General features: G+C 41.4%; 1 protein-coding gene across 4 annotated transcripts in view; it reads right to left on the bottom strand.

The window, feature by feature from the left end:
• Window positions 1–16202, bottom strand: part of ULK4 (unc-51 like kinase 4) — a 514736-nt gene that overhangs the window by 381016 nt on the left and 117518 nt on the right. For all 4 annotated transcript variants that reach the window (XR_008684254.2, XM_055414560.2, XM_055414559.2 and 1 more), the window contains exon 22: window positions 7934–8061. Coding sequence is in view for 3 of the 4 variants with exons in the window: in XM_055414560.2 (XP_055270535.2) it covers window positions 7934–8061 (128 nt within the window). In the remaining variant the exon portion in view is untranslated. The remainder of the gene's footprint in view (window positions 1–7933; window positions 8062–16202) is intronic.

Genomic DNA, 16202 nt, shown 5'->3' with positions numbered 1-16202 from the left:
CTCATAACAAACTACACAATGAACTTACAAGGCTCTTCATCCCCTCAAAGGGTTATCACTTCTAGAGAAACATAAGACCCTATTTTATCTCCCGTCATTTTCAATATGAGTATGAAGCCATTTGGAGAAATAGGTGGACATTTGGGGGCTATCATATCCTTTTTATCTAATCCTGACAGCTCAATTTCACTGCCTGTCATGCAAGATAGATTTGAGAGCTGACATCATAGAAAATGTACTGAAATTTAATCCATAAAAGGCTGGTGGTGATGATGGTAAGCAGGAAATAATATCTACATAATGCAGCAAAGGTTATCATGGGCACTTGATGTGAGGTTTCAGTTCTCAGGCAGACGGGTAGCATCGCCATTAGCTCAAACATCCAGCTGCTAACAGAGTTCCAAGGCACAGGTATGGAAGAGAGAACAATTTTCTCTATGAACTCATCACAGAGAATTTTAACATCTCTCTAACCTGAAGCCTGCCTCCCTTTTGAAGACATTTATATTCAACGTTGCATTACACACTGGTGTAATACCTGGGCAGCAAAGCAAAAAGGAACACATACCAACCTCCCAACTGGGAGGTGTGGGCAAGGCCAAACAGGGCGCTAACCTTCCATCCTCTGCCTGGTGGAAGCAGGCAACAGTGACCTGATTCCCCTGTAGACGTAATACCTATAAGACAGCAGGCAGCGGACCCTCCATTCCCTGCCCAGCCAAGCAAGCCACACTCCAGTCTCCCTGTAGGGGCAGTGACAATGTGTCTGAGCAAGAAGCTGATCTTCCATTCTCTGGCCACAAGAAGCAAACAGCAATCTGATTTCCCTGGCAGGTTAGTTATCAATGGGGCCCAGTGATGAGCAAGACCTTCATCCCTCCCCTAGCAGCGACAAGACTTAACACCAAGCAAGAGGAAGACACATCCTATTACACAAGGTAATAGGCAAAATGTCCAGGATATAATCTTAAAAATCACAAACAATAGCAAGAACCAGGAAAATCACAACATGAATCAAAAAAACACAATCAACAGATGCTAACACCAATATGAACCAGGTGCTAGAAGGATCTAATAAGAATTTCTAAGCAGGCATCATAAAAATGTTTCAAATGATCTGAAAGACCAATGGAAGAACTGAAAATTTCAGGAGAAAAAAGTTTTTAAAATAACCAATGTAAGCTACAGAACTTTTGAAAACTACAATAACCAAAACTTAAAAGTCAATGGACCGGCTCAAGAATAGAGCACAGGTAATAGACAACATGATCAGTAAACTTAAGGACAGATTAACTGAATTTACAGTATCTGAAAAGCAGATACAAATAGGCTTATTAAAGAAAGCATCTCAGGGACCTACCAGACAATAACAAAATGCCTTGTATTTGTATCATCAGGATCCAGAAAGGAGGAGAGAAACAATGGGACTGAAAAAGTATCTGAAGAAATAATGCCTGAAAAATATCCAAATTTAGCAGAAGACTTAAATCAACAAACTCAAAACAGGAGAAACCCAAAGAAACTCACATTAAAGACACATAACAAGTAAACTTTTTTAAATCCTAAAGACAAAGAAAATGCCTTTAAGACAGTAGAAAAAAATGATCCATGGCTATTGAAGGAACAGCAACTGAAATGAAAGATGTCTCATATGGAACTACCAGTTTGGTTCCAGGAACCACTGCTGATACCAAAATCCGTGGATGCTCAAATCTGCTCTCAATGTTCACGTAGTTTTGCATCTGAGGAGTCAACCAACCACAGGCTGTAGTTCTGTCTATACTTATTGGGAAAGTATTTGCATGTAAGTAAACCTGCACAGTTCAATTCCATGTTGTTCAAGAATCAACTGCACTGAAAAACAATTAGTGTTCTTTATATACTTCAATACTCTTGCCTAGAAAATCCCATGGATGGAGGAGCCTAGTAGGCTGCAGTCCGTGGGGTCGCTAAGGGTCGGACACGACTGAGCGACTTCACTTTCACTTTTCACTTTCCACTTTCACACATTGGAGAAGGAAATGGCAAACCACTCCAGTGTTCTTGGCTGGAGAATCCCAGGGACGGGGGAGCCTGGTGGGCTTCCGTCTATGGGGTCACACAGAGTCGGACACGACTGAAGTGACTTAGCAGCAGCAGCATATACTTCAATAGCTCTTCTTTGGAGTTACATCACACACTACCAAATTATTTTTCAAGTTTTAGAGACTGCTTTATTTAATTTTAATTATATTAAACATTCACCTGACACTTAAATCGAAATCATAAAACAGGTATATGCAAAGTAGAGCTGTCACCTCTACCCCTGTTCCCTATTGTCTTTCGCTCCATATAAAATGCCATTTGGTTCATTTTTAATTTATCCTTCTGTTCTTTTTGAAAATAGTAATAAGTGGATGTGTCTCTTCTGTTTTCTCCCTCATTCTTACACAAAAGTTAGTATATAATAAGTACCCTTCTGCACTTTGCTTCTATCAGGATAATATGTCCTGGTGATCAGTCCATGGCTGTGTATAGAGATCCTACTTGTCCATTCTCACAGCTGAAGAGTCCTCCATCATGGGGACTGTGGCTACAAGAATGCTAAAAACGTCTCTCCCACAATTCCTGCCCCTTGACTATTCAAAACACTAATCTGAGTACAACAGTGAAGGGAGTTTAAAGATGAAAAGGAACAAAATTATGTCATTTGCAGAGATGTGGATGAGCTTAGAGACGGTAAGACAGAATGAAGCAAGTCAGAAAGAGAAAAACAAGGATGATATATTAGCGCATATGTGAAACCTAGAAAAATAACAGAGGTGAACCTATCTGCAAAGCAGAAAGGGACACAGATATAGAGGACAAACATAAACACTAAGCGGGGAAGGGAATGGGAACAAATCGGGAGACGGGCTGACAGATATCCGCCACTATGAGTAAAACAGGTAACTAATGAGAACCTACTGAACAGCACAGGGAGCTCTACTCAGGGCTCTAAGGTGATCCAAATGGGAAGGAAATCCAAAAAGGAGGGGGTATAAGTGTATGCACGGCTGATTCATTTTGCTGTGCAGCAGAAACTAACACAATTACTGTAAAGCAACTATACTCCAATAAAAAAATTTTTTAAATAAAGTCCCAATTCGACCAACCTCAAATTATGTACGTTATGTGCATGAGCCCAACCCAATCAGCTGAAACCTTTAAAAATGGGGCTTTCTATTCCTGGTGGCAGAAGAGTGAGGCCAAATACATTTGAGTCGGTGGAAGGGATTCAAGGTATAAAAAGGGCAACTACTTGCCTCCAGGAAAAAAGCAAATGCCTCTGTTGTGAATTGCCAATGGAGAGGAAGGATGGCCTCTAGAAGCCGAAAGCAAGCCCAGCCATAAACCAGCAACAAAGTGGGGACCTCGATCTCACAGCTGCAAAGAAATGAACTCTGCCAACAATCAGTGCTCTTGGAGAAGACCTCAGCCTCAGACAAGGACTGCAGCACCAGCCAATAACTGTACTTCGACTTTGTGAGACATGAGCAGGGGGTCCAGCTATGAAGAGCCTGACCTCCTGACACACATGAACTGCCAGATGAATACATGTGTGTTGTCCTAAACCACTGAGTTTGCTGTAATGTTACGGCAGGAGGAAAAAACTAACAGAAGGGCGACCACAATTCTCCAGCTAGTCTGCTGTATATAGTTTACCGTTAACAAATGATGCCTCACGCATGTGTCATTTCACATCTTTGCCAATAACAGATCTTTGGACAGTGTATCCGAGAAGTGAGATGGCTGGGACAAAGGGTAAAAACATGGAATTTCTCTAGATACAGCCAAATTCTTCTTCATAGTAGTCACAGTATTCTGCCATTCCCACCAGCAGCACAGGACAGTGCCAGCTGCCCCATAGCCTCACCCACAGAACATGTTTCAGACACTGTCAATGTGTTGAGTGAGAAAGAACATTCAGTGCAGTTTCTCTTGTAACAAGGAGTATGAGGTGCTTTCCTCTAACAATGAGGAAGATTCAGCATTCACTCACAGGTCGAGGAGTCATCCTCACTCCTTTTTCCATGAACTGTCTGTTTCTAATTAAGTCTCTGTTTCTGCTGAGTGTCTCTTGTCTCTTGGCGGGTCTTGACTTCTGAGTTCTGTGTTTCCTTATGTATCTGGTGATTCTTGGTTGTCCGTTTATATTTTAAGAGGATGCACTGAAGTGTTGTTGGAAGGTCTGCATGCAGGAGTGGGATTCACGATGGATGGGCTCCAATACAGGAATATGGGGCAAGGTTTCTTGAGCAACAGTAGGGGACAGCCAAATGGCCAGCCCCTGTGAGGATGGGATCAGCTTCCCTGAGGTTAATCTCCAAACTCTGGTCAAGAGTATGGAAACCAGGCTGCCAACAGCCTGCAAGTCAAGGAGGGGTAGAAAGCAGATGTCCTCACCCTTGAGAGTAAGCAGCTTTTCTACGATCCTCATTAGAAGGTCTCACAAAGCACCTCATCTCCCTCTGATATGTCTCAAACCCCACAACTGAAGCCTCACCGGTTCAAACCACCCAGAATATATCTCAAGTCTCCTGGTGCAGCAGAAGAGGCGGAGCGTCCTGAATGCTCAGGCCTGGGAATCAAGTCCTCACGCAAACTGCCATCAATCCTCCTACGTTGGGTCTCACCTTCCTCTGGCTTCAAAGGTACCTTTACACCTGCCTTTCCCAACCTGTCCTGAGTTCTGCCACGTGGTGATGAGGTCTCCTCCCAGCTTCTCCCTTGGCAGACATTAATGGATCTCAGTGAACGTTCATCTCTCACCCTTCCAGCTTCCAAAAAAGGACGGGTGACAGCATTCCTCTGCCTTGGTCACCTTTCGCTTTGCAGTTTTGTGACTTTTTGATTCCTTTACCCTCAGTTTAATACAGCATCAGGAGAGAGAATGTTTGAGCAGAAGATGACTACTGAGATTTCTTCCATTAGAAACCCTCCTCCATCTGTTCCTTTCCTCCTCCTGGCATTCCGCATGCTCTGCATGTGAGTTTCCACATGAATCTCCATGTCTTTGTCACTGGCTCTGTGTGGGTCAATGTGTCCTTTCAAAGCACTAATGCTGTCCCCAGCAGAGGCCATTTGCTCTTGGTTCTTCTGCTGAATTTCAGAAAACTGCTTCTCCATGGAGTTTTCGTTCCTTGTTTGTTAACATGCTGTCTATTCCATTAGTTCTGCCTCCGTGAGGGCTGCCTGCCCTTGGTCTTCCTCCTTCAAGTACTTCCAGCATCTCCATCAGTGGACTGTGACCAAGCTCTGCTCGCTCAAGACTTCCTCCCCTGGCTCGGCACCTGATCAGGCCAGGTTAGGCAAAGATACAGGTGGGGAGGGGACGTGTTCTCTCCAAGTGCTGGAAAATGAGGTCATGCCCCTGCAGCCTCAGTCAGGGGCAGACTGGCCCCCAAGGCAGCTCCACTGTGGATCCCCTGGGGACAGGACTGCTGGCCCAAAAACCACACACCAATAGCACCGGCATTCTGCACCCAACAGAAGACCTGAGGTCTGCTATTGCCCCAGGCTTAGAGGACAGAGTGTTTGTGTCTCTCCCCACAGCACAGGAAGAATGGGACCCACGCTTACCTCTCCCGCAAGAATAAGCCTCACCCTCCAGGCACCCTGCCCCTTCTCTCTCCAGAGAAGGCAGAGTAGGGGTCAGGGTTAGGGTGTGCATTCAGGCCACCATCTGTCCACCACGGCCAAAGTCTCTAAATAGTCACTCAGGGACACAGAAACCACAGTCACTTCCTAGCAGGACCAAGCCTGCCCCACTCAGGCTCTCTCAGTCTCAGGGACTCAGTTCTTCCCAGTTAGAGAGTCTCTGAGTTGGGGTGAGGAGTGGAATTCGAGATAGGATGATTAGAGTGGCTCTCAGAAGTAGCAACCACGAGACTGAACAGAAACCTGAATGAGCAGGGGAAATCAGCCAGGCACGTAGCTGCGGGGAGAGCGCTGCGGGCACAGGGGGCACCGGAGCAGAGTGTAATGAGCAAGCGCACGCAGGAAGCAACAGGAGCTGTGCAGCTAGGCTGGTGTGGACGCGGCGCAAGCAGGAGCTGCAGAACACAGGGCTGAGAGGTGGGCGGGCACAAGACGAAGGCAGACAGAGCAGCCCGCGGGCAGAGCGTGCGGTGCTATTTCAGCCCAACAGGATGCTACGAGGAGAAAGTGAACAGGCAAGAAACAAAAGCTGATTCACACTGCGTAAGAGACACTCTTGCTGTTACACAGAGGCCAGACTATGAGTCTAAGAAAGGATGGAAGAACACCTGCTGAGAAACTATATTACTTGTCCTGGAGGAAAATGATGGTAGATACAAGCAGAGATAAGAGGCAGCAAAGACAGTGAGGATAGGGAAGAGCAACTTCTGCTTCCGGCAATGATGGGCTCACAGGATCAGGGCACACCCTCTCATCTATAACCACTAACAAATAGACAAAGCATATGAGACATCAGTTCTCAACTGGACACAAGACAACAAAGGGTTGATCCCTGAGAAATCGGAATCAATGGAAATTTCTTAGGACCCTGCACATGACCCACACCTAGAAGTGGTTCACCTGCAATGTGATGACAGGCTAAAAACAGAAATAGGGAAGAATCTAACAGAAAACTACAAATGCCTTCGAAGTGATGAATATGCTCAATGAAAGTCATGTGCCCATGAACGGATATTGACATGTGTTAGAACCCATCTGTGTGAAAAGACATTTTCAAACATAAGAAACATAAAACTGCATTAGGGATCAGCACCAACAGGAACATTTGCAATCAGATTTGATAATAAGGACTCTCACTTTGACCTCTATTAAGCAAAATGTTAACTCTTCTCCCCAAAAGAATTCTATTTTTCCCATTATTAGACCAATATTACAAAAAGTATATACTCAATTATTAGCAATATATACTTTTTCTTTAACCCCAGTGAATTAGTTGATTTATAATATTGCGTTAATTTGCGCTGTACAGCAAAGTGATTCACACATTATTTTTCATACTCTTCCCATTGCAGTTTATCACAGGTTACTGAATATAGTTCTCTGTGCTATAGAGTAGGACCTTGCTTATTCATTCTATATATCATAGTTTGTATCTGCCAATCCATCCCAGGGAGAGATTGCGAGTAGTGTATTTTTAATTATGTCAACAAAAAATTTGTGAAAATTTGTCTTCTCTCTTGTAATAAAAGTACATACATAATATTCACAATTTTGCTTCTTGACTTGTAAATCCTAAAACATGTACTCTCTGTTTGCAGGATAAAATTTTCCAATCCCTAATCAAGATCCATCTCAGCAATTCTAGAATCTTCCCAGTATTCTACCTTAAGTAAAAAACCAGGTCAAGAAATAGACAGTAAACCATGTGCTCAAGGTTCCTCTGGGATGTAACAAATGGCCAGACAGTTTCAAAGACATTAATCAAGAGGCATCAGAGGATGAAGGGAACCTGAGGTACATCAGAAGCTTCTGCTTTTGGAGAGAAGAGGTGAGACTCAGTATCCATGAGAGATCTGCCCAGTCAAGGACCAGTCCACATACTCCAGATCCCTATCCCACCGCCGCCTCTGCTGTACTACACTGGTTCCTCTGGGCGTTCAGCTACTCGGTCCAGAACCTCATACTAATGAGAACTATGACCAAAGCACCCATCAACACTGCCTTACAAAGACGCAAACCAGAACCACCTTTGACACCCTACCTTTAACACACTGTACTCAGATCTAGGAAATTCCTAGTACTTAACCACCAGCTGACGTCAGTGCTTCCAAGCAGAGGTGATAAGTGAAAAATTAAACCCTTGGAAAAATCTAGGAAAATGATTTTCAATAACCAGGTACATAGGGGTCAAGAAACACTACTAATAAAACAGGCACCAAACTGAAGTCACTGGCAAAATCAGAGAAAATCTTACCTTGCTTGGCAGCTAAGCAGCAGCATCTCGTGGTTATGAATCAAAATATATAAAAGAACCAGAAAGGCTTTGGCTCTAATGGAAGCAGAGGGGCTGTCCAGTAAACGGATAATTGTAGAGACAAAGTCCTGTGGGAGACATGAGAATATTTTTTGAGAAAGCACGAAACAAATAGAACAGTCAACTCTGAAGGTCAATAGATTACAATAACCAAATAGAAAATAAAATAACATCACCTGTCAGTTTTGAAATTCTTTTTTAGTGCTATACTCTATACCAAGTTACTAAAATATATGATCTCATTTAAACCTGAAAAGTAGCTGGAAAAGTTAACAATGTTATCTCTATTTTAAAAAAGGAAATCTTGAAAAGTTAACCACTTTGCCCCAAATCGCAAAACTAGATTCAAATCGAGGCCAGACAGACAACAAAGCCTGATTCTTAACCACCCATCACATGACTGGCAGTGTGGCAGTAACTAACTAGAACTCAAAGTCACGACTGCATGTCTGCATGAACTTTTGAGCAAACCTGTACACACAAAGATCACACCTCTAGTCTACACAACTGAGGTCCTATAAAGTAAAAACAACAGCCAATATGGGACACAAGGAAAAAACCTCAATTTCTATATATATATATATATATATGGGTATATATGTACACATGCTCAGTCACGTCTGACTCTGCGACCCCCATGGACTGTAGTTCATCCGGCTCCTCTGTCCATGGGATTTCCCAGGCAAGAATACTGGAGTGGGTTGCCATTTCCTACTCTACTATTTCTATAACATTCTTTACTTAAAGGTTTAACACAATACAGAGGAATAAGTGTTGACAAGTATTACTGTCATTTTCTCTTGTAACAAAAAGACTGCATCATTCTGGAAGCCCATGGATATGCAAAAAATGGAATACACATACTCACAGGGTTAATGGATATAAGTAGGCAGAAATATGGAACTGGATCGTTATAAAGATGGTTACAGAGAGCAGGACTTTAAGTTCCTGAGAGTCTTTGGCAGAGGCAAGCACTTAGGAGTGACACTGTGTGTCCAAGGAGATGTAAGCAGCTCAATTTTTTTTTTTGCCCAAGTGCTTTTACATTGGGTGCTACACTAGAAGGCAGGAAGCGCTTACACAGCCATGCACAGCCTTCTATTTTAAAATGGAGATATATCTGTATCTATGCGTCAGTCCTTTTGCCTTTTCATACTGTTCATGGGGTTCTGAAGGCAAGAATGCTGAAGTAGTTTGCCATCCCCTTCTCCCGTGGACCACATTTTGTCAGAACTCTCCACCAAGACCCAACCATCTTGAGTGGTCCTACACGGCATGCCTACAGGGCATGGCAGTCCCTTGAACTGCAAGGAGATCAAATCAGTCAATCCTAAAGGAAATCAACCCTGAATACTCATTAGGAGGACTGATGCTGATGCTCCAGTACTGTGGCCACCTGATGCAAAGAGCTGACTCATTGGAAAAGACTCCCATTCTGGGAAGGACTGAAGGCAGGAGGAAAAGGGGGTGACAGAGGATGAGATGATTAGATGGCATCACTGACTCAACAGACCAGAGTTTAAGCTTGCTCAAACTCAAGATGGTGAAGAACAGGGAAACCTGGCATGCTGCCATGGGGTTGCAAATAGTCAGACACAACTGAGCAACTGAACAAAAACAAATCCATCAGTCTCACCTAGATCTTGAACCAAATAATCAAACTAATTCATCAACTGGGGTGAAAAACAGAATCAACACCAAGGTGGCCTTGAGTAATGGACCTGTTTTCACCTTTCCAGTTGACAATAGAAAGCCCATTTCCCCACAGTCAACTCTCAGTTCTAATTTATACAGTAAAGTCCATAGATCAAAACAACAAACTGTCTCCCACATTGACACCACTCTCACACATACGCGTGCATAACTGCAAAACCATGAAACTATCCACTAGCCGTGTACTGAAAACCAGTTTCAGATTACTGCAGACTAGAGAGACAAGATACCTGACTGCCAATTCAGTATCTGGAAGTTCTGTTTCACATCAAAGAACATTACAGGGACAACTGCAAAATCTGAAAAGGTCTAAATTAGCTATGTTAAATGTCAGCTTTGTGGGACTTCCCCAGTGGTTCAGTGGCTAGGACTGCACACTCCCAATGCAGGGGGTGTGGGTTCGATCCCTGGTCGGGGAACTAGCTTCCACAAGACACAAGTGAAGATCCCACATGCCACAACTAAGAGCCGGCACAGGCAGGCAGGTGAATAGTTAGACAGACAGACTGACAAATTAATAAATAGTTAAGAAAAAAATGAAAGTTTAAGTGTTTAACCTTTCCTCTAGCTGGTAGGAAAGTGAGTTGTCATTTCTCCAAAGCCTTAAAAAAATGTTATTTTCTTCTGACCCAGTTGTTGTATCTCAAGAATTTTAGTGTAACAAAGTGATGATCAAAAGAGCTTTAAGTACAAGAATGCTCATGGCAGTACTGTTCACAAAATAGACAAAAATAGGAAACAAACTTAACATCCCAAAACAGGGAATTTGTTAAATCATAAGATTCTGGGAAAGATGGAAGGCAAAAGGAGAAGAGGGCAGCAAAAGATGAGATGGTTGGATAGCATCACCAACTCAATGGAGATGAATTTGAACAAATTCCGGGAGACAGTGAAGGATAGGGAAACTTGGTGTGCTGCAGTCCATGGGGTCACAAAGAGTTGGACACTACTGAGCAACCGAACAGCAACATTATATCCAGTAATGATGCACGTGAGGAGGGCGTGGAGTAGGAAAGAGACTTCACACAAGTGACACTGTATGATTTCCAAAGCCAGGTTTGCAAAGGCCATGCAGCTACTGTCTGGTTCTATTGAGACACTCTCTCTCTTGGAACCCAGCTGCTATGCTGTGAGGAAGTGCTACTAGCCCTCAGGGGCCCTATGCAGAAAGCGACTGAGGATCCCAAGCCACAGCCCAGTTGGGTTCCCAGGGAATGACGAGCACCAGCTTGCCAGTCATCTGAGTGAGCCTTCTGGAAAGTTTATTCTCAGTCTTTCCCAGCTTTGCCTAAATTACCGATTGGTGAGATAAGTAAATTACTGGTCTTGTTTAAGCCACTACATTTTGAGTAGTTACACAGCAAGAGATAAGTGAAATATAGCTTAAGTATACAGTGCAAGAGGAAATTTTTCCAGGGGCAATGAAAGTTTTGTACAGCAACAGTTATAATTTTAAAACACAGAAATGTCACTAAGAAGTCATGATGAGGTCTACTCTATGTCTTATTGACAGACTGTTATGCAGCCATTACTAACAATCTTGAAAAACTAAAATAATGCTTATGATTTTAAGTGAAACAAGCTAGAAAAACTATGGCAAATAACACAGCTAAAAAACTGCATACAAGATTTGTTTGTAACACCATAATTCCCAGTCCCTTACAAGATGCAATATATTACAGACTCTAATTTTGGATCTATACCTAAAAGCACCTTGTGCCCCAAATAAATTCTCATCTTGTCATTTCAGAAAAACTAAATGAACAGTACTGACTGACTCCCTAAAACTAACTGCCCAGGGCACCATAGTTAATCTTAAGCAACGTGCACCAGACTTCTAGAACAGTATTAATCTTACAACAAGATTACAGGCTGCAGGCAAAGACTAGTGCCAAGGATGAATAATCAAAACCACCTTCAGAGAGTCAAAATAACCCCGGGTCACTGTAGGTTGCCATCCACTATGTATTCATCTTTGATTTAAATTCATCTCACCATTTGGCTCAACACAACTAAATTTTACACATGGAGGAAAAAAAGCAGAAGCTGTTGAGGTCTATAGCCCAAACCACAGATTGAAGAGCTTCTGTCCAACAGTCAAATGGTTCTTGGCAGTGATTTCAGAACAGACATATCTACATAACATAAAGATGATGCTATGAAATGTTCACCATGTGAGGAATTGGTTGAAAGATATGACGCTTACATCACAAAGTGGTATCTTAATCAAAACTAAGCAAAAGGATAAAAATTCCTCCAGTACATATCATAAAGACAAAATTATAAGATGAATAAAAAAAAAAATAACAGTGGTGTAGAGAACATCAAAGTTATTTATTTCCTGCAAATCTCCAAAGGTAAAATCGATTTGTTTCGATGAACTGTCATAGGTAAAAATCATTTAGTACAGCCTGGCCATCAAATGACAGTAGTCCCAAAAAAAAAAAAAAAAAGAGAAAGAGAAGTCATGTGTGTGAATAACTACACTGACAGTTTTCCCACTTAATGTTGATGGAAGTGAAAAATGTACTAAAATTGTTTCTGGATTACACTTTCCTTAAAGAAGTTTAGCCAAGTATCTAAGTAAAATGTCTCTTATACAACACATTTATTAACGTAGACAGATGAAAAATGTGAATACAAACTCATGTTATTAATATGCATTAACTAATTACCATATTTAAATGAGCAACCTTTGAGTCAGGATGCCTAGTGAGTTTGTGAGGGGAAAAAAAAAAACCTGAGCTGACTGGCTTTCAGATTTTTCAAAGTTTTATACGTATGAAATTTCACAGTGATCTTCCATAGTATCTCCAAACATCATAAGCACCTTCTGGTTTATTATTAATTACTGTTGTGCTACTTGGTCAAAATATGAAAACTGAAACAGCTTCAGTCAAAGTAGATTGCTGAAATAAAAATGGACAGCAGCTCCTATTAACAAATCAGGCACAAACTACAAAGGTATCCGTAGGCAGTAACACCCAGAAGGAAATCATCTTACCAATAAGCATGAACAAATGCACCTTGAAACATGGTATGACTCTTAAAAAGTAATGTTTAAATTGTTAAGTGACCCCAAAGCATATGAAGTGCCAAAGTATGCATCACTGATTGTGCAGCTAAGAAGCACATTCAAGGTCACACACCTCACGGGAAAAAAAGACATCACTGAGGCAGATGTTTGAATCCACGTAATGTGTAAACAAGTTGATGTGAGTGTACCAAGCTCAATTAATTGAAATACAGCAGAGTAGGGTTCCCAGAGTTTTATATACTTTCAGTTTTCTAACATCAAAAACGAGGCACTGGATTTTTAATGTCTGCTTTTATTTTTTTAAGTCACATGGGTGACTCTGTTTTTTGCAAAGCAGTACACCAGTTTACTACAATTTCCATATGCTCTCCCCCTTCTCCCTGTACGCATTTACAGACATGCATGTGTATGTATGTACACGTGTGTGTGTACAGACAGATAAGTACACGAAAGGAGAGGGAGAAGGAGGGAAGAAGGAAGGAAGGAGGGAAAGAAAGCAGTCTGCCATTCTAAACCTGCAGTGACATCTAGTATCAATCATCCTGATTCACATTACTTGGTCTTCTTAGCTGATTCAAACACTGCTCAGTTGTCTGAAGCTCATTCTCTGACAGATTCTTCAGGAAGAGCTCATGGGAACTGACCTCTTCCAGGCTCATGTATCTACCTGTGGTCCCTGTGACAGAACACCCAAGATACTGAATATAAAGTCGTTGGTGACAAACTCTCAGAGGAGCAGCTAAGACACTGCTTAATTTTACTTAAGAGTTTCTCCTAAAGGAATAATTACAGAAGTCCACACAAAAGAATTTATCCATAAGAATGCTCTCTCTTGCCCAAAAAAGAAGGGAGGGGAGATTCTAAAATGTGCAGTAGTGAACTGCTGGAAAGCACTGGGGTGCCTTCACATCAAGGACCACCATAACCCTTTAGAAACAATACTGAAGAGTTACACTGAATTACACACACTTTCCTAACTACACTAAAGAGGAAAAGTATGAACAAACAATCGGTCTAATTTCAATAGGTCGATCTAACTTCTGTAAAAAGATTCTAAAACAGCACGTGCATGTGGCAGCAGGGAAAAGGAAATATGTCAATGTCTGTGTATGTGTGCATATTAATATGCATACAAACACACAATAAATATCAATTTGAAAACTATATACAAAAATTTTGACGAGATTATTTTGGGAACATTAAGTACTTTATTTAATAACTCTTCTGCACTCTATATTCCATACATTCTGGATTTTCAATACTAAATCCTAAAATTCATAAGAGTTATAAACATAACCTAATATAAATAAATATAAGTGACATTAGCTACTTTTAGTTTCTAGATACTATAATTAAGGAGAATTGCAATGGCCTCATCCAGTATCTCTCTCCCTAGTAAAACATCAGGAAACATGTTTACAGCACTCTCAAACTCCTCCAGCCCCAGATCTTTAAGATCAAACATTTGTATGCCATAAGAGCTTGGAAGAGACCAAAAAATAAAACCAGAAAATATACCATGTATTTAAAAGATTAGTTTATATGGCACAAGACTGGTAAATAAGCTCACACATAACTTACAGGGTTTTCTCTTATGCCTGGTCATGCCTTCTGGAAGCTACTCATCCAGAGTCACTCAAGCATCTGAACTGTAAAAAGGTTATCAATTCCCTACATCTAGCGGTGATGCAAGAATTACCTATAAAATACCGTCTACCAAGGATTCTGAAAGTATCCTATGAACAGTTTCGTTTGTCCTTTTTCTCTTTGTTTGAAAACAGGGTAGAAAAACAGTTTGTCATTTTTTGTTTTGCCCAATTTTTCTAATTACTAGAATATGCGGAATACATGATTTGTAACAAAGAGAGTCCCCTTGTACCATGGCTGTGAACACTCACACCACAGAGTCTAGAACTAACACTCATTTCGATAAAGGAATCTTCTGCATTTAGCACATTATGGGCAAGCAGATCCTTTTGAAGATGATGACAACATAAATCAAGCATTGTGATGCATATGGCTGCTGAATAACAATTGTCTAAGGACAATGATATCCATGTAGCTAATGCAGGTGATACTGTGAAGTTAAATTCTTTGAACACACCAATGTCCATTCAAGAACATAAACATTATTCAGAAGGTAATAATAATACGACCTAACGAATCTAGTGTAACATGAAAACATGGCTACAATTACATATTTCAAATGGAGAATCAGAGAGATTAATTACAAACCACACATGTGTGTGTTCAGTCATGTCTGACTCTTTGCGACCCCATGGACTGTAGCCTGCCAGGCTCCTCCCTCTTTTCAAGCAAGAATATTGGAGTGGGTAGCCATTTCCTCCTTCAGGGGATCTTCCCGACCCAGGGATCAAACCTGCATCTCCTGCATTGGCAGGTGGATTCTTTACCACTGAGCACCTGGGAATCCCTTACAAACTGCAAGTAACTATAAATCATAAAGTATGCTGCTAATTAAGTATTCATAATTCTAGGTTTTATTGTATGATAAATATACCAAGTGTCTTAATGACTGCTGGTGAAATTACAAGTAAACAGTACTCTCATCGTCTACCTTTCTAGAGAATAATTTAGCATTATTTATGCACAGGCTTCGAAGTATGCATAACACCTGTGGTAACTGATTAGCAGCGGACACAAAGATGCACAGAAATAGGATGCTCACTGCATCAGGCTGAGTACAAACCACAAAGTCAGAGGCAAATAGCTCAACAGTGGGAGAAGGGTTCAATTACCATATGCCACAAAATGAAAACTTATTTTTAAAATGTTCTTAGGGTATATTTAAAGACATATGCCTAACTATGATAAATCAACACATTTCAATCATAATTTTATAAATGTGTGCATAAAATACACAGACATATGAACCAAAGACTAAAAGAGATAAACCTACGTGGCAACAGTAATTAGCTCTGGGCAGTGAGATTATAGTCTATTTTGTTTTCTTCTTTAGGTTCTTCAAAATTTTCTGCAGTAAACAGTAATTTCTCTCACTTAAAAGGAATGGCAGGGGCCTCTTTTGGGGCTGAATTTCAACACAAAAATCTACCACAATACATAGGCATCAGTCCCCCAAGTAGACAGGTGTGGTTCTTTCTTTCCATATCCAGCTGGAAGTGGTAAGCCTGGTGTCTGTTTCTGGGCCTCTTCCTCTTCCACTCATTCTAGCCTATTAACAACCAACGCCTGGAAAAAACACAATCACCAAAAATAACCCCTAAAACACACACCGATATGCAAATATTTGTATTTTTCTTTAAGTAAAAATAAAACTATGGCCACTGTGTCAAAATCCCTAAGGAAAGCTACTATCACAGCCCTGCATGAGCTGGATCTTCTTCCTACTTCCCCGCCTCTGCTACATCCCTTCCTCCCCTGCTCATTGTGGACAGCACTGCTGCTCTTCTCTCCCAGGGTCTCTCCAAGAATTCT

Source organism: Moschus berezovskii, chromosome 24, assembly GCF_049115385.1.
Source record: "Moschus berezovskii isolate FMDL1 chromosome 24, NW_MosBer_1.0, whole genome shotgun sequence".
NCBI lineage: Eukaryota > Metazoa > Chordata > Mammalia > Artiodactyla > Moschidae > Moschus > Moschus berezovskii.
Note: the sequence above shows the minus strand (reverse complement) of the source record. Positions and strands in the feature narration are given on the sequence as shown.